Source organism: Podarcis raffonei, chromosome 10 (assembly GCF_027172205.1).
Source record: "Podarcis raffonei isolate rPodRaf1 chromosome 10, rPodRaf1.pri, whole genome shotgun sequence".
Taxonomy (NCBI): Eukaryota; Metazoa; Chordata; class Lepidosauria; order Squamata; family Lacertidae; genus Podarcis; species Podarcis raffonei.
The window spans coordinates 70982594-71008244 of NC_070611.1; the positions used below are offsets into that span (position 1 = coordinate 70982594).

General features: G+C 45.8%; 1 protein-coding gene and 1 long non-coding RNA gene across 3 annotated transcripts in view; one reads left to right on the plus strand and one right to left on the minus strand.

Annotated features, from left to right (window-relative positions):
• Nucleotides 1-25159, minus strand: TSGA13 (testis specific 13). Of its 2 annotated transcripts, none has more exons than XM_053405088.1 (6): nt 24849-25159; nt 18908-18984; nt 10079-10279; nt 5136-5236; nt 923-1029; nt 1-208 (listed from the first exon to the last, which is right to left on the minus strand). In XM_053405088.1, exons 2-6 carry the CDS (start codon nt 18962-18964, stop codon nt 15-17), a joined length of 660 nt encoding a protein of 219 aa, XP_053261063.1. In that variant the 5' UTR covers nt 18965-18984; nt 24849-25159; the 3' UTR covers nt 1-14. The 2 variants fall into 2 exon arrangements, with proteins under 2 accessions (XP_053261063.1, XP_053261062.1); XM_053405087.1 differs by lacking the exon at nt 24849-25159 and adding an exon at nt 22173-22428.
• LOC128421841 (uncharacterized) overlaps nt 1-25651 on the plus strand; it is a 100877-nt gene that overhangs the window by 12147 nt on the left and 63079 nt on the right. The gene's annotated exons all lie outside the window — the stretch shown is intronic.

A 25651-nucleotide genomic window follows, 5' to 3' on the forward strand; every position in this document is an offset into this window, starting at 1 on the left:
TCAGCAGAAGGCTTTTATTTGGCATACTTAGGTACAACCGAGCTGTCGACGATCCAGAGCGGGGCTCTCCCATACCTGAAGCCATCTTCTCCTGGTACATTAATAGTGTGCCTTGTTTCCGTCAAGCATGAGATGGTCAGAGGCTCCCAATGCGTTGTTTTGGGGGACCAGCCTTGGATACTGGGGAGGGGTTCCATTTCATTTGCACCTGGAAGCACAAACAAACCAATAGCACAGGTGAGACCGACCCATGCAGACGGCTCTCAGAGCGTAAGACGGGGCGGGCCAGAGCTGTACACCATGTTCTTCTCCCCCCAACTGGTGCCCTCCAGATGTTTTGGACTATAAAACATGGGACTGACTGGACAATAAGGAGTGGTGGGAAGCCTCAGAGGAGGAAGGATGAGAGCCAGGGGAGCGGTGGTGGAACACTGGTCAGAGGACCAAGTGGGAGGGCAGAATGGTTGGATGCTGAACAAGCAACAGGCTTAAGTGAGAGAGAGGAATCAGAGGCAGGAAGCACTGCAGACGCAGGATAGGCAGCTGAGGATCTGTGGGCAGGGGAGAACCTATAGTTCTCTGGACACCAGGACTCAGCCAACATGGCCAGTGAGTGGTCAGGGATGCTGGGAGGTGGAGTTCAACGTTTGGAGGGCCACGGGTTCCCCATTGAATTTGGCCCGCTCTGCGTGTAAAACATTTGCACTTTCACTGAGCCCAGAAAACGTCCTTTCCTCCCTTGAAGTTAGCTGTTGGTTCAGCATTAGGAAATCCACTTAATAGGTCAGAGCAGTTTAGCCATGGAGCCCATTACCTAGAGGTCTTAACGCAGAGGCTGGACCTCTGCAGCTGTGGATATCCTGTATCGAGTAGGCCTCGCCTCCACCTCTTTGTATTCTTTGAGTAAAGGAAGACTGCTTACCAAGCCTCATGTGCTTACGGAGCTGGGGGTACATTCTCAGCAAGCGCCTCTCCGCGTAATTTTTTGAAAAATGGGCTTCGCTGGTGAAATCCTGATCTCTGGAGAACCTGCTTGAGGAGTAAGTTTGCTCAGTAGGCATCGATCAAGTTTACTTTGTTAATGGAAATCCCCTCCCCCCCCCCCAGTGCTATCATAGACTTCTATGGTCCTCGTACGGTGCAACGACAGTGAATGCCAGTAAGTGAAAGCAGGCCATAATGCGTTTTTTTCATAACAAGAGGTAATTCACATATCCCTTCTGTCCTTTAGGTCTTCAACGCCAAAATTATAGCTCAATTGCTCTATGGTATTCCAGTCTGGCTGCCAGGGTTTACCCAGCTGGTAGAACGTGTGCAGGCAACTTTCCTCTTCAAGATTTTTACGGTCCCATGCTGTGTACCCTATGCAGCCTTATGTCTAAAGTAAAGGTAAAGGGACCCCTGACCATTAGGTTCAGTCATGGCCAACTCTGGGGTTGCGGCGTTCATCTCATTTATTGGCTGAGGGAGCCGGCGTACAGCTTCCAGGTCATGTGGCCAGCATGACTAAGCCGCTTCTGGCGAACCAGTGCAGCGCACGGAAACGCTGTTTACCTTCCCGCCGGAGCGGTACCTATTTTATATACATTATAAAATAAAATTATAATTAAAAAACTTTACTACTACTACTACTACTACTACTAATAATAATAATAATGCTCCCTAGGGAAGCTGAGAGGCTCGGCTTTGAAATGGTTTGCATGGAAAACAGTTGCTAGAATAAGCTCATTATTAGCAAAGGGTTTTCATGCAAACTACTGTGTGCTAGTGGAGAAAACCTCCCGCCACCAATCAGCTGATTGGCACTGAAAATGGACCTTCAGAGGAGGTCACTGCAACCATCAGCAGCTCTGACAGGTGTCTGTTTACGTGATGTCTTTATTTAGGACATCAGGTGACTGAAGGTGGCATATGGAGGGAGGGGCACTGAGGGATCTGGCCCACGGCTTGGATCCAGTCCCCCCCACCCCCGTTTTAGATCCACAGATCTTCAGATAAATCCTGATCTGTGTTCTCCCTGTCCCTGAACCTCATCATGTGCTGGATGTGTTGAAAGGTGCTAGATTGGGTCTGCCAGTTTGCTGTTTCCACAAAGATACACCTTAAAATGGCTTCTGTGGCAGGCCTGGTTTCGGTTCCAAACAGCAATAACTTTGCATTTGGAATTTGGCTTGGTGGCGGTAACTCCCCGCTGAAAGGGTGGAGGGCTCACTCAGCTAGACCACATCTGGAGACGGATATAACCCGATGGATTCCTGAATGCTCTGGGGACCTTCTGGCAGAGAAAGCTGATGGTCCTTGCCAAAGCCCAAATGTCACTATGGAACAGTGGTGGATGACACAATCCAGGCATTCTGAGTACTCTGTGTAGCTATGAGCCAGGTGGACACCAGAACAAAAGGGCACACGCCTTGCTCTGAAGTTGACCACGTATAAGTCAGTGCACATAAAGGTAAAGGACCCCTGGATAGTTAAAGGTAAAGGGACCCCTGACCATTAGGTCCAGTCGTGACCGACTCTGGGGTTGCGGTGCTCATCTCACTTTACTGGCCGAGGGAGCCGGCGTACAGCTTCCGGGTCATGTGGCCAGCATGACTAAGCCGCTTCTGGCGAACCAGAGCAGCACACAGAAACAGCGTTTACCTTCCCGCCGGAGCGGTACCTATTTATCTACTTGCACTTTGACGTGTTTTCGAACTGCTAGGTTGGCAGGAGCTGGGACCGAGCAATGGGAGCTCACCCCGTCGCGGGGATTCGAACTGCCGACCTTCTGATCGGCAAGTCCTAGGATCTGTGGTTTAACCCACAGTGCCACCTGCGTTCCCCCTGGATGGTTAAGTCCAGTCAAAGGTGACTATGGGGTTGTGGCGCTCATCTCGCTTTCAGGCCGAGGGAGCCGGCGTTTGACCACAGACAGCTTTCCAGGTCATGTGGCCAGCAGGACTAAGCCGCTTCTGGCACAACAGAACACCGTGATGGAAGCCAGAGCACACGAAAATGCCGTTTGCCTTCCTGCCACGTCGGTACCTATTTATCTACTTGTGCTGGCGTGCTTTCGAACTGCTAAGTTGGGAGGAGCTGGGACAGAGCAACAGGAGCTCAGCCTGTTGCAGGGATTCGAACCGCTGACCTTTTGATCAGCAAGCCCAAGAGGCTCAGTGGTTTAGACCACATAACCATTTGGCAGTGTAGGAGGTAAAGACAGGACACTTTGCAGCCTGCAATGAATTCTCTAAGAACCAGCCAGCCAGACCACCGGAAAGAGCCCCGCTAACAAATGCTTTGTTCCAGCAAGCCTGCCTAGGCATGTAATTTTAGCATGCAATATTAACATGTTATTCCAGTAAGTCTAAATGTTTTAAAATTACTGATGATATATATTTTTAAAAATCATACATAGCTCGTTTTCAATGTTTGCTCTTTATGATATTTTTAATTAATATCTTAGACTACTGTACTGTAAACCCCGTAGAGGTCTTATGTTCTAGTATAGAATTGTAAAGTTGGAAGGGGCAATGAGGGTCATCTAGTCCAACCCTCTGCAATGCAGGAATCTTTTGCCCAATGTGGGGCTTGAACCCATGACCGTGAGATCAGGAGTCCCAATATCTACTGACTGAGCTATCCCAGCTCATGTAAAGTAGGAAGTGATACATAGGTCTGTATGTACGCACATATATATACATACATGTACATATGTGATGTATGGAAGTGAGATCTGGACTATAAAGAAGGCTGATGGCCGTAGAATTGATGCTTTTGAATTATGGTGCTGGAGGAGACTCTTGAGAGTCCCATGGACTGCAAGAAGATCAAACCTCTCCATTCTTAAGGTAATCAGCCCTGAGTGCTCACTGGAAGGACAGATCCTGAAGCTGAGGCTCCAAGACTTTGGGCACCTCATGAGAAGAGAAGACTCCCTGGAAAAGACCTTGATGTTGGGGAAGATGGAGGGCACAAGGAGAAGGGGACGACAGAGGACGAGATGGTGAGACAGTGTTCTCGAAGAGACCAGCATGAGTCTGACCAAACTGCGGGAGGCAGTGGAAGACAGGAGGGCCTGGCGTGCTCTGGTCCAGGGGGTCACGAAGAGTTGGACAATACTAAATGACTAAACAACAACAACAAAGGAAAAGCGGGACATTCTGGGATCAAATCAGAAACTGGGACAGCTTCTGCAAATCCAGGACGGTCCCTGGAGATTAGGGACGCTTGGAGGGTCTGAAATACATCCTGAATGATAAACTGATCACCCGCCAAATTCTAGATAAATCCTATCCCTTATTGGGAGATGAATCAAATACAGTTACAGTGGTACCTCAGGTTACATATGCTTCAGGTTACATACGCTTCAGGTTACAGACTCCACTAACCCAGAAATATTACCTCAGGTTAAGAACTTTGCTTCAGGATGAGAACAGAAATCGTGCTCTGGCAGCACGGCAGCAGCAGGAGGCCCCATTAGCTAAAGTGGTGCTTCAGGTTAAGAACAGTTTCAGGTTAAGAACAGACCTCCGGAACGAATTAAGTACTTAACCCGAGGTACCACTGTACAGTCATTCCAGAAGAGGCAAAGCACCTGTACATTCTGATTGATGACACTCCCAGGGGCTGATGGGAGTTGTAGGCACTCAGTGGAGAAGGCTGGTTTAGAGCGCTGCGCATTTAAGCCGCAGTGAAAACCACCTTGAAGCTGTTAGGATATTTCCGTTCCACCTTAAAAGGGAGCAGGCTTTGTGAGTCACAGAGTCTGCGTATTTCCTGTTCACAGGATGTTTCTGTTTTGATAGAGCTGTTGTCTCTCTCTGTGCCTGAACACGCAAACAGGCGGTCATGTTTTTTCCTTTGTTCTGACCAACGCTGAATAAACTTCTAAATAATGCTCTCCTGCGTGCATCTTTCGCTGTGCGAATTCTGCTGATAGAGCGTGCATCAGCTCTGGAATGTTACAAGCTATTTTCTGGAGCTCGTGTCGCTAAACTGCTGATACTGTATCTACGGGAGATTGATGGATCGTCCGGAGGCGACGTGGGGGCCATGATGGCTTTATCTCCCTGGCAGTATCCCAACAGAAGCAACGTGTGTTAAAGCACAACGCCTGTTTCTTTTTCCAACAGAAAGATCTGTGGCCTTACCTGAATTCTGCAGGTTTCCTCAGCTTTCTGATGCTGGGACTCATTTGGCTCTTTGGGGCTTGCACTGGGGGTAAGTGGTCCGAATCAGGTTGGTTTTTCCTCTAAATGGAAGGTGGATTAGCAAAAGAAGCTCTCGTTAAATCTTCTTTTTTTCAAACAATTTTTTATTATTTTCTTTACATAATCTTTTTTTTCCAACAATCCATACATCCATCAAAATATAACCCCTTTGCTCTGCCGAGCTGGGACTTCCCTCCATCCCTTCAGCTGGTATCCTTTATCACATTTTTTTCGTGTATTTTATACTCACATTTTATCTGTTTTACATTGTAGGAGTTACTTCAGTCCTGCTAGTGTTTTTAAATTTTTACAGCTGTCTTTTAGATACGCAATAAATTTACTCCAATTGTGAAGCTCTGGCCCAATCGCCTTCTCAATCCAACCCACGGACGGTCGGGAATCAGCGTGTTTTTTCATGAGTAGAATGTGTGCTTTTATTTAAAATGCATCTCTGGGTTATTTGTGGGGCCTGTCTGGTGTTTTTACACGAGTAGAATGTGTGCTTTTATTTGAAATGCATCTCTGGGTTATTTGTGGGGCCTGCCTGGTGTTTTTACATGAGTAAAATGTGTGCTTTTATTTAAAATGCATCTCTGGGTTATTTGTGGGGCCTGCCTGGTGTTTTTACATGAGTAATAATAATCATCAACTTTATTACGGTCCAACGACCCATAACATGGATTCAGAATAAAATACAGATTCATACAGACAACCCCCCAGGGAAGGGAACTTACATGAGTAGAATGTGTGCTTTTATTTAAAATGCATCTCTGGGTTATTTGTGGGACATAGGAATTCGTTCATTCCCCCCGCCCCCCAAAAAATATAGTCCAGCCCACCACATGGTCTGAGGGACGGTGGACCAACCCACAGCTGAAAAAGGTTGCTGACCCCTGATCTAAAGGCTTGGTATGCTGTTGTACAGGGACAGAAGTAGCAGCAGATAGAAATGTAGAAACTCTGCTGTGTGGGAGCAGCTACTGGCGTGCGAGATTCCAGAAATCGTAAATCACCGGGGTTGGAGGAGGAGAGAGCGAAAGAATAAGATAGGCTGTAGAGGACAAGGTCAAATGAAAGAGAGAATAAAGATAAGGAAGATAAGGAAACAACGATGTAAAGTACCTCTTCCAAGTATCTTTTACGCTAATGTGAGATCACTGGCTGCCAACAAAGGTCCGTATAGTAAAAGCTATGGTTTTCCCAGTAGTGATGTATGGAAGTGAGAGCTGGACCATAAAGAAGGCTGATCACAGAAGAATTGATACTTTTGAATTCTGGTGCCGGAGGAGACTCTTGAGAGTCTCATGGATTGCAAGAAGATCAAACCTATCCATTCTGAAGGAAATCAGCCCTGAGTGCTCACTGGAAGGACAGATCCTGAAGCTGAGACTCCAATACTTTGGCCACCTCATGAGAAGAGAAGACTCCCTAGAAAAGACCCTGATGTTGGGGAAGATGGAGGGCACAAGGAGAAGGGAACGACGGAGGACGAGATGGTTGGATAGTGTTCTCGAAGCTACCAGCATGAGTTTGACCAAACTGAGGGGGATAGTGGAAGACAGAAATGCCTGGCGTGCTCTGGTCCAGGGGGTCACGAAGAGTTGGACATGACTAAACAACTAAACAACAACAACAAGTGATCATTGGCAAATAAACTTGATGAATGGAGGCTTCGTGTAGGAGTGGAGGAAGACATCCAGGATTGTTGTGTGCTGATACTCACAGAGACATGGTTAAATTCAGCTATTCCAGACACAGCTGTTGAATTACAAGGTTTTACAACGTACCGGTGGGACAGGACACAGGATTCTAGCAGGAAACAAGGTGTGTGTGTGTGTATTTTTGTAAATCAAAACTGGTGTATGGACTCTGTCAAGTTGGATACCTAATGTTCTCCGGATGTGGAATTTCTGACAATTAAATGCAGACCTTTCTATCTTCCCCGGGAATTTACAACAGTGGTGTTAACAGCGGTGTACATAGCACCAACTGCAAATGCATGGAGGGCCATGAGTAGTATGCATGAAAACATCAATGCTAAATTGAGCAGATACCCGGAGGCTGTGCACATTATTGCGGGGGACTTCAATCACACAGGTGTGAGGGCAGTACTCCCAAAATTCCATAAGCACATTGAGTGTGCAACAAGGGGAGAAAATACTCTTGACAAGGTGTATACGAACATTAGACGGGCATATGAGGTCAAGACCTTGGCGCACCTCGGTGGTTCAGATCATAGGTCCCTGCTTCTGACACCAGTATACACACCCCTCAGGAAACAAGGCCAGATACAAACACGGATGGTTACAGTGTGGCCTGAGGGAGCCTCTCAACAACTGCAGGACAGTTTCCAGGAGACCAACTGGAATATGTTCGACCATCAAGATCTAGAAACTTCTACATCAACGGTCCTGGATTATATTAGATTCTGCACAGCAAATGTCACCAGGGAAAGGTATGTTAAGTTGTATCCGAATAGGAAGCCCTGGATGATGGGAGAGGTTAGGAGATTATTGAAGGCCAGAAATTCTGCTTTTAGAACTGGGGACCGGGTATTGTATGGTATAGAAAGAGCAAACTTGAAGAGGGGTATCAGGAAAGCAAAAGCGGAGTACAGAGGAAAAATTGAGGACCATCTGAGAAACCATGATACTAGACAAATGTGGCAGGGAGTCCAACATCTGACTGGTTATAAATCGAGAAATTCATCAGTGGTAGAGAGTACTGCTTCCTTGGTGGGAGAGTTGAATACCTTCTTTGCCCGATTTGAGGTGACACGAACAGTGACTCCAGCAGGGATGCCAGAGCTATTGGTGTCACTACCTACAGGAAATGCTGCCAGGGTGGAAGAGGGAGAAGTGAGGCGAATATTAAAGGAGGTAAACACGAGGAAGGCTATGGGCCCGGATGGGGTGGCTGGCAGGGTGCTAAGAGATTGTTCGGACCAACTGGCAGGAATCTTTACGAAGATTTTTAACCAGTCTCTGGCCCAAGCCACTGTTCCACCCCGTCTGAAATCCGCTACCATTATACCCCTGGCAAAAACATCAAATAGACATGAAGAAACTGTGTTGAACTGTTTTGTGGGGACAAATCACAAAAGTCACAAAAGTGATGGTGCTGATTTTGGTAGTGGGCTGCATGTGCATGATATCTGCTGGAGGGGCAACCCCCCCCCCAACCTATACATAAATTCCTGCAACAATTGACAGGCAAATAAATTATTATTTTTGGAATTTATTTGGCGAAATGATGGGGTGAAAGAAAAGGAGGTCCATGCCGGACATGGCTGTCTTTACTCTGTGTGGGAACATTCTAGGAGTGTAAGAAGTTATTTTAATTGATTTTGGTTTGTTTATTCCTGCTAATGCTTGACTTCCGAAGAAGCTCTTGAAAGGGTTTATTTTGGTTTTCGGTTTACTGTAAATACTTTTCTTTTCCTTACTGTGGTTCCAAGGTAAAATATAAGGCACAGTCCCTGATTGGGGAAAGCTCTGGAGAAGATGGAGACTTATATGATTGTGAGAGTTATGAGAGAAGAAAGAGCTTTTCTTTTCTCTATCTGCTTTCTCCATGCCAGGCACAATTTTATAAACTTCTGTCATGCAGTCGGGACTACAAACCCCATCATCCCACAGCCAGTGTGACCGGTGGTCAGGGTAATGGGTTTGGTAGTCCCACAATACATAGGGATCTGGAATTAGGGAAGGCCAGTTTAGAGCAAGCATAGGCAAACTCCGGCCCTCCAGATGTTTGGGACTACAATTCCCATCATCCCTGACCACTGGTCCTGTTAGTGTTGTAAACAAAAATGGCCCTTTTCCCTTATGGGGTATCCAAGAGCCCATATAGAGTCCTTACATAGGTTCCCTATTGGTAGGAGAGAATAACAGAGGCCAACCAGAGAATATTGAGAAGCAAAGCAGCTAGTAAGCTTGATCTTTATTGATCTGTTGCAACAGGGTGCTCCCCTCACCCGCAGGAGAGGAGGAGGAACCCAGAAAAATGGCACGCAAGGCCTTATAAAGACTTTTGAAATTGCGCCCCTGTAGATCAAGACCACCCCCAGAAACATGATACATACATCACAGAAGGGGTGTAACCTAAGACCACCCCTCAGATACACCACACCTACATCACAGAAAAGGCGATCTAAAACAGAAAATTGAATGCTGTTTTTCTCCTGTCGTTGTTTATCTTCTGTCTGGCAGGTTACTTGATTGGATTGCGTGGGGAGCCTGGCCAGTCTTTTGTAGTGATAAATACTTAGTTCCTGGGCCAGGTCACAGGCTCACACCCTATTCAAACACAGACATACCCTTAAGACAGGATTTGTGAAGGAAAAGACAATGGGGAGGCTTTTCCATTTTCCTTTGACCTTGCAGATAAAACATTTGCTCAGTTTGGGACAGTTTGAAAATCAAAATGGTTCCAGGTCAGTCTCCCTGTCCTGATCTATGTATGTACTTGGTTGGTACACTTATGAACATTTAACATATATCTAAGACCTCAAAATTCCTATCACATTAGCTAAGGATGATGGGAATTGTAGTCCCAAACATCTGGAGGGCCGGAGTTTGCCTATGCCTGGTTTAGAGACACCTTTTGTGGAAAGGTCATGCCGCAGAGTTCCCTCCTTGACCCCCCATACAACAACAACAACAACAACAACAACAACAACAATAATAATAATAATAATAATAATAATTTATTTATACCCCGCCCATCTGGCTGGGCTTCCCCAGCCACTCTGGGCGGTCTCCAACAAAATATTAAAATATGGTAATACATCAAACATTAAAAGCTTCCCTAAACGGTGTCAGAATTGGGGGAAATCCCCTTTTCACTTTAAGCAAGGTATGCGTGTCGGAGAACCAACTTACCCTGATGTCTTCAGGGAAAAACTGGAAAGGTGTTGAAAGCTGTTGTCCGGATATGAAGAGGGGAAGTGGGTTGTTAGTCACAATCAAGGCAGTTTTGTCTTGATTGAACTCCGAGGACCTTAGCATGATGGCAATCTCTCCCTTGTGTTGTTCCAGCCGCTCTTGGAACTCAGCATCAGTGAATGGAAGGAAGTATTGGACCTACCCCAGGAGAGAGAAAAATAAAATAAGCAAAATGAGAAGGAAAGTAGGCCTCAGACATTATTGGCTTTGTCATGCTTCAACAGGACAGCACCATTTTACCCAGCGTTATAAGAATCCTAAGAATTGCCATAAATAAAATGAATGCTCTGAAGTGCACAAGATAAACACACATAGGCAGGCATGTAAACCGTATGTCTTAATCCCTAGCTGGAATTAAGATTGCTGGAAGAAATATCAACAACCTCAGATATGCAGATGACACAACCTTGATGGCAGAAAGTGAGGAGGAATTAAAGAATGGGGGCCACCAGGTGGCGCGTTGGAAGATGGCCGACAATAACATCTCTCTGACCCATACGAGGTAATTAAGGGGCTGCTATGGGAAGTATGGGACGCGGGTGGCGCTGTGGGTAAAAGCCTCAGTGCCTAGGGCTTGCCGATCGAAAGGTCAGCGGTTCGAATCCCCGCGGCGGGGTGCGCTCCCGTTGTTCGGTCCCAGCACCTGCCAACCTAGCAGTTCGAAAGCACCCCCGGGTGCAAGTAGATAAATAGGGATCGCTTACTAGCGGGAAGGTAAACGGCGTTTCCGTGTGCGGCTCTGGCTCGCCAGAGCAGCGATGTCACGCTGGCCACGTGACCCGGAAGTGTCTCCAGACAGCGCTGGCCCCCGGCCTCTTGAGTGAGATGGGCACACAACCCTAGAGTCTGTCAAGACTGGCCCGTACGGGCAGGGGTACCTTTACCTTTTACCTTTATGGGAAGTATGCAGTCTTCCTCCCCCGCCAGGAGACGGGGGCGCTGCCTTGCCAGCGGTGTTCACAATGCACCCCCTGATCTGAGAGATGGGGGTGCCGAACACTTGGCACGAGCCTTCGGTGAAGTCAGATCTTCCTGACGCCGATTCCAATTAGCGCGTGCTGGTTAGCTTCAGCTCGGAATTATAATTGGAAACATATGATTGGAATGAAGCTGAAGCACATACATCAAGTAATGTTCGAGGATAAGACTGCTGATTTATGGATCTCTGTGACCGGGAGTGACGGATGGATAAGTAAATCTTCTGATGAATCACCACTAGGAAACTGTATGTTTGGAATGAAGGGGGGGTGGAGGAAAAAACTTTTTTTTCCCTTTGCACGATGTGATATTAATAACCCTTCACCCCAGATAGAAATAAGATCGTTGAGTTTTTATTAATCACAAGCAGGAATTAAAGAACTGTGTGGGATGGATTATAACAGGAGAGAGGATTGGTGAACGGTGAGAAAGAGGAAAATTTTTATGATGCAGTTAAAAAATGGCGTCTCGCCAAGACAGGCTTGCCGGAGAAAGAAGGACAGGGGGAGGAGAATCAGGATCGTTCGAAAGACAAGGAATGTTGTAACGCAAGCTTGACCTGACAGAGCCTCCTGATTCATTTGATTTATTTGGAAAGCCTGAAAAAAGTAAAGGACAGACCGAAGATTAATTTTTTTATGGAAGCGTTGAAAAGAGGCTGTCCCTGAGTGATATGATCTTTGAAGAGTACAAAACCCACACAGAGGCTGCCTGTTTTCAATCTGCTTGTGAAAATTATCAGAGATCGCAAAGAAAGGAATATACGATAACAACAAGAAGAGAAAGAAAGTAATAAAGGACTATCTAGATAGAACTGGATAGAACTGTCTAATTAAAGCAGTAATATAAGTGATGTTTGGACTCGTTCGGAGTTTTGGACTCGTGCGGAGCTTGATGTATGGGTACCCCCAACAAAATTTAAAATTTGGCTGTATAATTTGGAACTAATGTGATTTGGATGATGTGATTGGCCTGTTAATAAAAATTATTTTTTAAAAAAATAAAGAATCTTTTAATGAGGGTGAAAGAGGAGAGCGCAAAATATGGTCTGAAGCTCAACATCAAAAAAACGAAGATCATGGCCACTGGGCCCATCACCTCCTGGCAAATAGAAGGGGAAGAAATGGAGGCAGTGAGAGATTTTACTTTCTTGGGCTCCATGATCACTGCAGATGGTGACAGCAGTCACAAAATTAAAAGACGCCTGCTTCTTGGGAGAAAAGCGATGATAAACCTAGACAGCATCTTAAAAAGCAGAGGCATCACCTTGCCAACAAAGGCCCGTATAGTTCAAGCTATGGTTTTCCCAGTAGTGATGTATGGAAGTGACAGCTGGACCATAAAGAAGGCTGATCGTCGAAGAATTAATGCTTTTGAATTCTGGTGCTGGAGGAGACTCTTGAGAGTCCCATGGACTGCAAGAAGATCTAACCTATCCATTCTGAAGGAAATCAGCCCTGAGTGCTCACTGGAAGGACAGATCCTGAAGCTGAGGCTCCAAGACTTTGGCCACCTCATGAGAAGAGAAAACTCCCTGGGAAAGACCCTGATGTTGGGAAAGATGGAGGGCACAAGGAGAAGGGGAAGACAGAGGACGAGATGGTGGGACAGTGTTCTCGAAGAGACCAGCATGAGTTTGACCAAACTGCAGGAGGCAGTGGAAGACAGGAGGGCCTGGCGTGCTCTGGTCCAGGGGGTCACGAAGAGTCGGACACGACTAAACGACTAAACAACAACAGAGCAATCCTGAATCCACATCAACTCCTAATGACCCCCAAATATTCCTCTGTAGAAGGGAATATCTTGGAGAAAGCTCCCCCAGTGGTGCTTTTCACTTGCAAATCCTACAGATTTAATGTTAAATTTTGTCTATGAATATTCTGTCGCTGTGGCCTGGATTCAGGGTCTAAGGCATTTACCATGTCAAAAGAATGGCCCAGACTGGCCAGTAATGCAATCGGTACAACTTTATCAGGTTATCTTGGCCGGCAGCAGACAAGCCACACACAAACTTCTGTTGCAGACCACATCTTTCTGCGATGCTTTTGGGCGGTCTTTGGCTAAAGGGCTGGGCAATTTCTAAAGTCTTCAAAAGTTCTTGCACACCTCTGTTCCGGGCCCTCACCTCCTGGCAAAGGTGGCAGGAACTCTGTCGCAACAGAAAAATAAAGATCTGCCTTATTGTCACTGGATCCTGCCTCCATCCATTCTTCTCTGACCGATCATGGACTTAGGGGACACTGGGTAAAAGCCAACCCCAGATTTTTCTACACCAGGAAAAGGCACTGATGGCAGTGTTGCAGGAATTTATGTATAGGTTGGCCGGAGGTTGCCCCTTCAGCAGATATCATGCACATGCAGCCCACTACCAAAACCAGCACAATCACTTTTGTGACTTTTGTGATTTGTCCCCACAAAACACTTCATCACACTTTCTTCCTGCCTATTCAAAGGGCCTTTGCTGCATGATACCAAATGTAAGAATTCACTGATAAATGTCTCTATGCACTGGCTCACAGGGAAAACTTCAGAAATTCATATAGACATGTGAGCTCAGCTACTCAGCAGCCCCTCTGCCTGAGTGATAATCCCTGGCATCCTGATACCTGAGTGCCAGACAGGCAGCCATTCCAGAAATAACAAACCCAGATGAAGACAAAAGGGTGCGATTAACTTGGCTGGGAAATAGGGAAATGTAAACATCTCTTTTGTTACACTTGATGGGTGTTTGGTGGAGGGCAAGGAGAACCATGGGGCAGGGTCCAGGATGCTCAGATTACTGCCACCAGACCTCCCCTTTCATGATGTAACCATGAAGTATTAGTGATGTAGTTGGGGGGGGGTGTAACATGGGGATTAGCAGCTAATAAAAGTTTGGGTTCTCTTTTGTTCGGGGCTTCCATCTTGTTCCACCTGGTGGCAGGTGGGAGTCCTGTCGCGACAGTCTTCAATAAAGACCAAGCCTACTGGCTGCTGCTTTGCTCTGGTATTCCTGGCTGGTGCCCTTGTTTTTTGTCCAAGGGAACCCTCAGATTTCTCCGTTAACAGTAGATCCCTTACCCAGTTTCCCCAAACGTCAGCAATGCTGACTGAAGAGTTCTTTACCTGCGTTGGTCCCCATCATGCTCTCCTTTCTGTCCCCGCCCCCCTCTATTCACAGCAAGAAAACATAGAATATCACTGGCCTTTTTGCCACTCCAGTTACTGCCAAAGGTGACCAGTTCCTTCGATTCTTCCTCCAAAACCACCGTGATGCGCTAGTAGACAGTGTGAGTAGCCAGCAGACCCAGTACTGGGCCTGCTGGCTAATCACTGTCCTTGCATATCCCATGGCATTGTGATTGACAGCACACGGCGACAGGGAGAATAGCTTCATCACCATGCAACAGGCTGGCAAGGTAATCACCTTGTGGGGAAATGGCTGCAGGGGTCGATCATGGCTTGTGGGGACAGTGGGAAGTGTGGTGGTTTGGGAAACAGGGTCACAAAAGCCGAGTTAACTGCTGAGAAAATGTTAGAAGCATAAGAGTTGGAAGGGACTCTCTCATCCAAAACCCCTGCAATGCAGGAATCTCAACTAAAGTGTTATGTACTGAGTTGAATAGGATCCAAAATGCAGCAGTCTGATTGGTCCTAGAACAATAGGATTCAGAATGCAGCAGTCTAATTGGTCTAGAACAATGCAACAGTGTGATTGGTCTGCAGGAGCCAACCAATCCAGCTCCAGATGGAAGTGAATCCACAACCTGATTGGCCTACAGGAGAATCCCGGAATTAGCCAATCACGTGCAGCCCATTGTGTAAATAATGTATATAAAGCAGACATTCTGGGGGAACTTCCATTCCTCCTCACCACTATGAGCTGAATAAAGAGCATGAAATCCACTCTCAACTCTGAGTATATTTCATAAAGCATCCATGACAGATGGCCTTCCAACCTCTGCAGGTGACAAGGTATGGCACCTTGCTCATTTTCCTCCCCCACTATCAGGCCTTACCTGGCACTGCTTCCCACCGTCAGGGCTCCCTGTTTGCTGTCATTGCCAGCAGTCACTTGCCCATCTCTGTTTCAGATAGGAACAGATCCCAAGCAGAAGATTGGAAGAAGTATATGAATTATTTGAAGAGCAACTGTAATCAACAAATTACGCTACTAGGACTTGAAGAAGTTTTGTAAGGAGAAATATATGAAGTGTTACAAAGTAGGAAAAGATAGAGCTATTGGTTATGAGTTTGAAATGTAATAGGGAAAATAAGAAATACATACTAAGAGATTAAGGGAAGCGGGTGGCGCTGTGGGTTAAACCACAGAGCCTAGGACTTGCCGATCAGAAAGTCGGCGGTTTGAATCCCCGTGACGGGGTGAGCTCCTGTCGCTCGGTCCCAGCTCCTGCCAACCTAGCAGTTCGAAAGCACATCAAAGTGCAAGTAGATAAATAGGTGGGAAGGTAAACGGTGTTTCCGTGCGCTGCTCTGGTTCGCCAGAAGCGGCTTAGTCCTGCTGGCCGCATGACCCGGAAGCTGTACTCCAGCTCCCTCGGCCAGTAAAGCGAGATGAGCGCCGCAACCCCAGAGTCGGCCACGACTGGACCTAACGGTCAGGGGTCCCTTTACCTTTACATTTAAGAGATTACACTGGGAATTTTTCAGACAGGATTGATGGAAGTAAAAAAAAAATTGAATAAGATGTAAAAGAATGTTTAATTACTGTTGAAAATGATATGTTAAAAAACTAATTTTATATATATATATATGTGTGTGTGTGTGTGTGTGTATGAATGAACAGATCCCAATCTCTGGCGCTCGGCTGCCATCTTAGATGCCCAAACTGCATTGAGAAAGGGCATGGCATTGAGGGGAAGAGAGGTAAGATGGCGAACAGGTCTGCCACAGACCGGTGTAGAATCATAGAATCATAGAATTATAGAGTTGGAAGAGACCACAAGGGCCATCGAGTCCAACCCCCTGCCAAGCAGGAAACACCATCAGAGCACTCCTGACATATGGTTGTCAAGCCTTTGCTTAAAGACCTCCAAAGAAGGAGACTCCACCACACTCCTTGGCAGCAAATTCCACTGTCGAACCGCTCTTACTGTTAGGAAGTTCTTCCTAATGTTTAGGTGGAATCTTCTTTCTTTCTTTTTTTTTTTTACTAATCTTTTTATTGATATTTTGGAAACGACATCAAACAATACAAAAAAGAAAAAAAGACTGAAAAGAAGAAAAGCAAGCAAACAAACAAACAACAACAACAAACAACGCCTATAAACATAAAACAAACAAACCAACATAACATCACTCAATTGACTTCCTTCCATCTCAGTTTAGGCAAAATAAACTCATCGCTTATCTGCAGATTGTATTATATCAGCTCTTTACATTGCAGGTTTTAGATTCCGCCCACTGTGATTTTGGTAATACCTAGATTGATTTCAATGTAACTTACAAATTTACTCCAGTCGTTCGTAAACTTAACGATTTTTTGATGCCTGATTTTTTGTGACATTCTAGCTAATTCTATATACTCATATAATTTCATTTGCCATTCTCTAATGGTGGGGATATTGGAAGTTTTCCAGTTTTGCGCTAACAAAATCCTGGCGGCCACCATTGCATATTGAAAGAATGTTTGGTCTTCATTTTTGATCTCCTCTCCGATCATACCTAAAAGGAACGCTTCAGGTTTTTTGGGGAAGGTGTATTTCAGTATTCTTTTTAATTCATCGTAAATTTGTCCCCAAAATCTTTTCACTTCGTCACAGGTCCACCACAGGTGGAATCTTCTTTCTTGTAGTTTGGATCCATTGCTCCGTGTCCGCTTCTCTGGAGCAGCAGAAAACAACCTTTCTCCCTCCTCTATGTGACATCCTTTTATATATTTGAACATGGCTATCATATCACCCCTTAAACTGCTCTTCTCCAGGCTAAACATGCCCAGCTCCCTTAGCCGTTCCTCATAAGGCATCGTTTCCAGGCCTTTGACCATTTTGGTTGCCCTCCTCTGGACACGTTCCAGTTTGTCAGTGTCCTTCTTGAACTGTGGTGCCCAGAACTGGACACAATACTCCAGGTGAGGTCTGACCAGAGCAGAATACAGTGGCACTATTACTTCCCTTGATCTAGATGCTATACTATTGATGCAGCCCAGAATTGCATTGGCTTTTTTAGCTGCCGTGTCACACTGTTGGCTCATGTCAAGTTTGTGGTCAACCAAGACTCCTAGATCCTTTTCACATGTAGTGCTCTCAAGCCAGGTGTCACCCATCTTGTATTTGTGCCTCTCATTTTTTTTTGCCCAAGTGCAATACTTTACATTTCTCCCTGTTAAAATTCATCTTGTTTGTTTTGGCCCAGTGTAGTGGCTCGTAAGCTTCATCGTCTAGTGTCCAGGTCAAGGGAAGTAATAGTACCACTCATTTCTGCCTCAATCAGGCCATACCTGGAAGACTGTGTCCAGTTCTGAGCACCACAGTTCAAGGACAAAATTAACAAGCTCGAACACGTGTAGAGGAGGGTGGCTGGGATTAGGAGTTTTAATCTATCCGAGCTGCTCCAGCGAGTAGTTCTATGGTCCTATGATTTGTATACATCATGTGAGTGTCTGAGTGAGCGTGAGAAAGGAAGTCTGAGGACTATTGGAAGTTAGTTTTACTTCTGTGTGTGTCGCAGTTCTGTACTGGTGTTCAGAGAGCACAGAAGTACTGATCTTCAAATATCTCAAGGGCTATCACATGGAAGATGGAAGTTTTCTGCTGCTCTGAAGGCCTGGACTCGATCCAATGGATTCAAGTTGCAAGAAGGGAGATTCTGGCTAAATGTTAGGAAGAACTTTCTGACAGTAAGAGATCTTCAACAGTGAAACAGTCTCCCTTGCGAGGTTGTGGACTCTCCTTCCTTGGAGGTTTCTAAGCAGAGGAGGGATGGTCATCTGTCAGGGATGCTTTCACTGAGATACCTACACAGCAAGGTGGACAGGATTGGTGCCCTTTCCATATCTATGGCTCCATGGTTTTAATGAGGGTGAAAGAGGAGAGCGTAAAATATTATCTGAAGCTCAACATAAAAAAAGCTAAGGTCATGGCCACTGGTCCCATCACCTCCTGGCAAATAGAAGGGGAAGAAAGGGAGGCAGTGAGAGATTTTCCTTTCTTGGGCTCCATGATCACTGCAGATGGTGACAGCAGTCACGAAATTAAAAGACGCCTGCTTCTTGGGAGAAAGGCGATGACAAACCTAGACAGCATCTTTAAAAGCAGAGGCATCACCTTGCCGACAAAGGTCCGTATAGTTCAAGCTATGGTTTTCCCAGTAGTGATGTATGGAAGTGAGAGCTGAACCATAAAGAAGGCTGATCGCCGAAGAATTGATGCTTTTGAATTCTGGTGTTGGAGGAGACTCTTGAGAGTCCCATGGACTGTAAGATCAAACCTCTCCATTCTTAAGGAAATCAGCCCTGAGTGCTCACTGGAAGGACAGATTGTGAAGCTGAGGCTCCAATACTTTGGCCACCTCCTGAGAAGAGAAGACTCCCTGGAAAAGACTCTGATGTTGGGAAAGATGGAGGGCACAAGGAGAAGGGGACGACAGAGGACGAGATGGTTGGACAGTGTTCCCGATGCTACCAGCATGAGTTTGACCAAACTGCGGGAGGCAGTGGAAGACAGGAGGGCCTGGCGTGCTCTGGTCCAGGGGGTCACGAAGAGTCGGACACAACTAAACAACAACAATGGTTTTTCCTCTTCCTTTGGCACCTTTTCATGATGGAAAAAGAAGTCGGGTTTCACTCACCAAGTTAGGATGTTGTGAGTAAGTGGCTTCATGCTTCAGCTGGAACTGACTGCACATGTTCGGATGAGTGTCTCGAACTGGGAAGTTAAAAACGACGTCAAATCATTTTGACACCTGAGGAACCCCCAAATCCAATCTCGTTTCTGCTATTCACTCTTCCCACCAACCATGGTCACCCCACTTTCCCCTGGACAGTGTGATACCCAGGGTGGGGGCAGTCAATGGTTGGCAGAGTTTGCTCCTTTTCAAAAGAGAAACATGTGCCATCTTCATGTGCCACCCAGTTTACTTCCAAACAGACCTTTAGGTAGAATCAAGCACTCCTAGCAAGCAGAGAAACCAGCTACCCATCCTGCAATCTCCAGACCAGAGAGGGGCCTATCGTATTGGCCTGATTATAAGCCACGCCTGAATATAAACTGCATCTTTAAAACTCGGGGGGGGGGTTAAGAAAAAAAGACAATTCCCGAATATAAGCCACTCCCTTAAATTCCGCAGGCACTCACACCTGTCCCATTTTACCGTATGTCTCTTTCAGCAGCGATATCATAAAAGCCAGTTTTTGTAAGTTCGCAAATTTCAGCTGCACTTTTCACGGTCGGAATTTGGAAAATAAGGGGGAGGCTTATATTCAGGCCAATACGGTAGTACCCAACAATGATTTATGCCAGTGGTTACCGAAATGGGTGGTAGTGCCTTGCGAGGGGGTGTTGGTAATTATTTAGGGGTGCCATAACTACATGTCTTTATGTACCCGACAAAAACCTTCCTCTTTACCTAGGCCTATGGCTGTTCATTAATCTCTGACCTGTAAGAGTGAGGGGAGAGCTCTGTTATTATGACGCTGTGGGATAAACCACAGAGCCTCTTGGGCTTGCTGATCAGAAGGTTGGCGGTTCGAATCTCCGCGACGGGGTGAGCTCCTGTTGTTCGGTCCCTGCTCCTGCCAACGTAGCAGTTCGAAAGCACACCGGTGCAAGTAGATAAATAGGTACCGCTCCAGCGGGAAGGTAAACAGCGTTTCCATGTGCTGCTCTGGTTCGCCATAAGTGGCTTAGTCCTGCTGGCCACATGACCTGGAAGCTGTACGCCGGCTCCCTCGGCCAGTAAAGCGAGATGAACACCACAACCCCAGAGTCATCCGCGACTGGACCTAATGCTCAGGGGTCCCTTTACAATTTACCTTTACCTATTTCATTATTAGGCTGTCTGTCAGTATCCTTTTTACAGTGGTACCTTGGGTTACATACGCTTCAGGTTACAGACTCCGCTAACCCAGAAATAGTACCTCGGGTTAAGAAGTTTGCTTCAGGATGAGAACAGAAATTGTGCTCCGGTGGCAGCGGGAGGCTCCATTAGCTAAAGTGGTGCTGAGGCATCTGATCAAGGCCTGTATTTTAAAATGAGCTTAAAGATTTGCAAATGTTTCATGCCAGGCAGAAAAGCAGCTGGCTAAGTACTTTGGCAGATGTTTATCCTCCTGGACAAGGGCCCCCCTGATTTATAGCAGGAGACAAAATTATCAAAGTTGTAAAAGGGAATTACAGGCTGGGAGCAAAGGTTATACTGACCCTACATATTACAGAATACAATCAAGCTGCAAAAACACTAATTAAGAGTTGGTAAATAGTAAGATTTATTGTTTAACAGAAAATAATACCATGTGCCTCCCATTAGACTCTAGCCACATTTTCCTAAGGTTAAAGGGCAAGAGCTAATGGGAAAAGCAGCTGGCCGGGAAAGGGGGGTGTAAACTGAAGAGGTTTTACTTTGAAAATGCCTTTTTTTCTAAAAAGCTATCTATGTTAATGTATGAGATTTGTTGGCTTAAATGTAATTATGCAAAGGATTTAGAAAGTAAGAAATGTTAGATTCTTATGTTAGATTCTTATTTCATTGATGGTGTGTGAGAATGTGAACCCAAGATCTCTGTTTAGACAAAATGTAAGACCATGAGCCATCTGTTTTAGCCATCTGTTTTGGAATGGAGGGGAAAGGGGGCAAAAGGTGATCTGGTAATTAAGGTGCCTTGTCGAGGCAAATGTAAGATATATGGCTACTTGTTTGCCATTTATGGATAGAAGGAAATATAGCTCTTTGTCTCCCATAAAAGGTAATAGGAAATGGGTGTATCTTTTATGATTGGTTCTAGCAAACAGCCAATAGGAATTTCAACCAGGCTGATTGGACAGAGGCAGCCAAAGGAGGAGCAAGGGGGCTGGGCTGAGGGAATATAAGTGCTGGCCATCAGGGCTGGAGGATAGGCAGAGCTTTGGTAACCATATACCACTGTGCCTATCATTTATTTGTCTGACAGATAAATTATTATTTTAATTTCTCTATTGCTGCGTTGAATATTTCATTCCAGCTAAGCGTTAACCACAAGCAGGGTGCTACAGTGCTTCAGGTTAAGAACAGTTTCAGTTTAAGAACGGACCTCCGGAAAGAATTAAGTACTTAACCCAAGGTACCACTGTATTATGCTTTTATACTTGATGTTCTGCAATGTGTGCACCGCCCTGGGATCTTCTGATTAAGGGCGGTATATAAATCATGTATTATTATTATTGGTTTTTTCAGCTAGAACTGACAGGAACTCAGTTCTGGCACCTCTCAAGTGGACATCGTTGCCCCTCGTTCTCGCTGGTTCTCTTAGGAGAGGACGAGGGAGGCATTCACAGTGAGTTCTGGCACCTCTTTTTCTAGAAAAATAGCACTGGTAATAATAACTCGCTCCAGTTGCGTTGATGGAAAGGAAGCAGAAATGGGTGCCAATTCCCACCCGCCTCAGCCAGCAGAAGTGGGATTGCCATGGCCTCGGTCCAGTATACCTGAAGGAGCGTCTCCACCCCCATCGTTCTACCAGGACACTGAGATCCAGCGCCGAGGGCCTTCTGGCAGTTCCCTCCCTGTGAGAAGCGAAGTTACAGGGAACCAGGCAGAGGGCCTTCTTGGTGGTGGCACCCGCCCTGTGGAACACCCTCCCACCAGATGTCAAAGAGAAGAACAACTACTGGACTTTTAGAAGACATCTAAAGGCAGCTCTGTTCAGGGAAGCTTTTAATGTTTAACAGACTACTGTATTTTAATACTTTGTTGGGAGCTGCCTAGAGTGGCTGGGGAGACCCAGCCAGATGGGCGGGCTATAAATAATAAATTATTATTATTATTATTATTATTATTATTATTATTATTATCATCATCATCATCATCAGATGGAGCCGCTTCTCTGGCTTCCTGGTAGGTACGGGTCTCCATTACTTACACGTAGAGAGGGATGCTGTGGCGATGAGAGCAGCATGGCGCCATCGCCAGATGACATCTTCATTTGCACCATGTCGACCCACCCACTGAAGCACCGCCCTAGGAACCATTTGTCCGTTAACTAGCATAATGGCCAGTGGTCAGGGGCGATGGGGTCTGTAGCCAGGGAGGGACGGATCAAGTTGATTTTGGCTGCCCTGTGCACGCCGGGGCAGAAGGGACGCTGAAGGGAATCAGTCAGTCTGAGGGCGGGGAGAAGATACTTCACCCACAGAGCCAGGTTTGTGGCGACTGACAACTTGCCCCCTGGGCAACTAATTCTTGCCTAAAAGCTGCAATGCAGGTTAAAGGTGATGGTTGCTGGGAGGCCCTGGAATCTTAAAACACCCCACACGGTTCTGAAGATTATGACAAGGTTGCAAGCCACATTTTGTAAGGTCGGAGGTCACATGAGGGCAGTGGCGAGTTGAACAGCGGCTCTTTTTTTTTCTTTTAAAAATATTTTTATTGGTTTTTACAAGAACCAATTTAAAATAATGAAAAGGAAAAACTTTTTGAATATATCCATAAATGAGATTCTCTGAATCTCGTGACTTTTCCCCCATCCCCTGCACGGGTCCTTAAAATAATTTTTCTAAGACTACATATCAATACGTTCTTCATAGTTTTCGTCTCTCTAAATTATCCATGTCTTTCGTTTCTTTACAAGTTATTTTACATCTAGCAACTTCTGACTGGGGATCTGTGTGTGAGCTCAGGTGTATAGCATGGGTAATTATGATGATGATGATGATGATGATGATGATGATGATGGGCTTTAAAGGTCAGCACCAACACTTTGATTTGTGCTCGGAAACATACTGGGAGCCAGTGTAGATCTTTCAGGACCAGTGTTATATGGTCTCGGCAGCCACTCCCAGTCACCAGTCTAGCTGCCGCATTCTGGATTAATTGCAGTTTCCGGGTCACCTTCAAAGGTAGCCCCACGTAGAGCGCATTGCAGTAGTCCAAGCGGGTGGACTACCAACTAAAATGACGCCCTCCACAACCACATGATTAGATGCAACTATTTGCATGTATCACTACTGCATTGTGTCTGTTGTGAAGAAAGTTCTGTTAGTAAAGCTTTGAAACCATATTTATGATCTAGACGATTTTCATTCCCAGAGGGGGGGTGTCTGTTTTTATTCATCCTACTGCTCCAAGCTGAACAATATCAACCTACCCTCCAAAATTTCTCCGATGAAAATAGGGGCATCCCATTCTACACCAAGAAGCTTCTCCCACCTTTGATCTTGCCACACACAGGTACGTCTTTTGCACATATACGTCTGTCACCTTGAGCCAATTACAATCTCTCAGCCTGGCCTACCTCACATGATTGTTGTAATGAAAAAATGTGTAATTAAGATATATATTTTTCCACCTTTGTGTGTGCGCTTGTTTACACTGAATCGCATTTCCCATCCTTGCAATGCTTCCCCAAGCCTACTTCATTATTGCTGTCTCGATGGTGCACTCTTGCACCATGGTGCAGTGAAAGTGCGATGCACTAATGGTATAAAAAGCCACAGGATTTCAGCTACAGGGCATGTACCAAATGAAGCCGTATGTCTGTCCTGAAACTTTTGCAGGTTCGAAAGGTACTGACTAGGCATAACTGCCCCGTACCATCAGGAGCACAAATCACCATGCATAAAAAGGGCAGTCCTCATCCAATTCTAAACATTCATCAATGCACGCATATATCACCATATGCAAATCTTATGCAAATCTGTGCCCTCTCCGGCCATCTTTATTTTTTCTTTTGGTATTCTTTTGGTATTCTGTATTGGATACATGCTAATATGGTCACATATTCCGTGAAGCAGTTGGGCAGGGCCAACAGACTTTTCAAAAACTTCCATCTGTTGTCAATATGTTCAATTTCATTCTGTTCTTAAGGGCATTAACATGAGACTGACCCTAGCGTTTCCGAACTAACAAAGCAAAAGCCAGTGAACTATTGATTTATAGACAAGGCAAGCAGATAAAGATCGCTGTTTTCATTGTTCCACAGCGAAAGTAAATGATTGGTTTGTGGAATTAACTGCAGATCACACCTGTCAATGGTTTCCATCCTGAGGAATTTAAAGCTTCAGAAATAAGCAACATGACATTATTTCCACGGCCAAATGTCCAAGAGCCAGAAGGGCTCAGTGGAAGGACAGCTGATTGGCTTGCAGAAGGTGCCATGTTCAATCCCCGACGACTCCGGTTTCTAATGGAAAACATGTCAGTCTGACACCCTAGCAGCGGTTCTCAACCTGTGGGTGCCCAGATGTTGTTGGACTACAACTCCCATCATCCCTGAGCTCTGGCCTTGCTAGCTAGGGGTGATGGGAGTTGTAGTTCAACATCTGGGGACCCACAGGTTGAGAAAGGCTGCGCCTAAAATCTGCCACTCTTAGTGCAGACGGTAAAGAGCTATGTTCTAACTCAAGAGTCCAGCATCTTCCTCTGCACAACTGAGATATTTGCTGCGTCCTTTCCTAGACTTCCTTCGGGAAGTTCAGAACCATTCCTGAAGGTGTTCCAGCAGCCTCTCACCCAGACAGGGCCCAGATGGGAGACCCTAACTTAGCTCCAGGGCCCCCAACAACATCCTCCTCATCACTGCCACAAAATCAAAAGTCACCTGGTATTGTGGCTGTTGGATGACGGCTGCCCACAGTGGCAAAGTGGCCTCAGCTGGCTGCGCAATGGAACTTCACTGGTTGCTGCAGAACTTCAGGAGGTGGAAGAGTCGAGTTATCACGTGGCCCCGTAAGCATCGTCCGTGCCGAACGCACATCAGTGAGAAAGAGGCTCCATTGGGTGGAAGGGTGATGTGACTCCTTTGCCTCTGCCTCTTTTGGAGTGGCAATATTCTGGGGCAGATGTTCAAGCCAGCATTGGGAGCGACAGTTGAGGCAGTTAGCGGAAGACTCACAAGGTTCCATGCACACAACGGAGATCTCTTTATTTTCAATAGCTGTGTGCGGAAGGAAGAATGTTGGCAAACATCACTTCCATGTCATGATTCCGCAAGGCCCAGGAAAAGTTGTTGCTGTGTAACAGGACGCGGTGCATATCCACCAATGTTTCTCTGATGAAAAGAGGGGTGCCCTATTCCATTATTATTATTATTATTATTATTATTATTATTATTATTATTGGCATTATTATTATTATTATTATTATTATTATTATTATTATTATTTATTCCCCACCCATCTGACTGGGGAAGAAATGGAGGCAGTGAGAGATTTTACTTTCTTGGGCTCCATGATCACGGCAGATGGTGACAGCAGCCACGAAATTAAAAGACGCCTGATTCTTGGGAGAAAAGTAATGACAAACCTAGACAGCATCTTAAAAAGCAGAGACATCACCTTGCCAACAAAGGTCCGTGTAGTAAAAGCTCTGGTTTTCCCAGTAGTGATGTATGGAAGTGAGAGC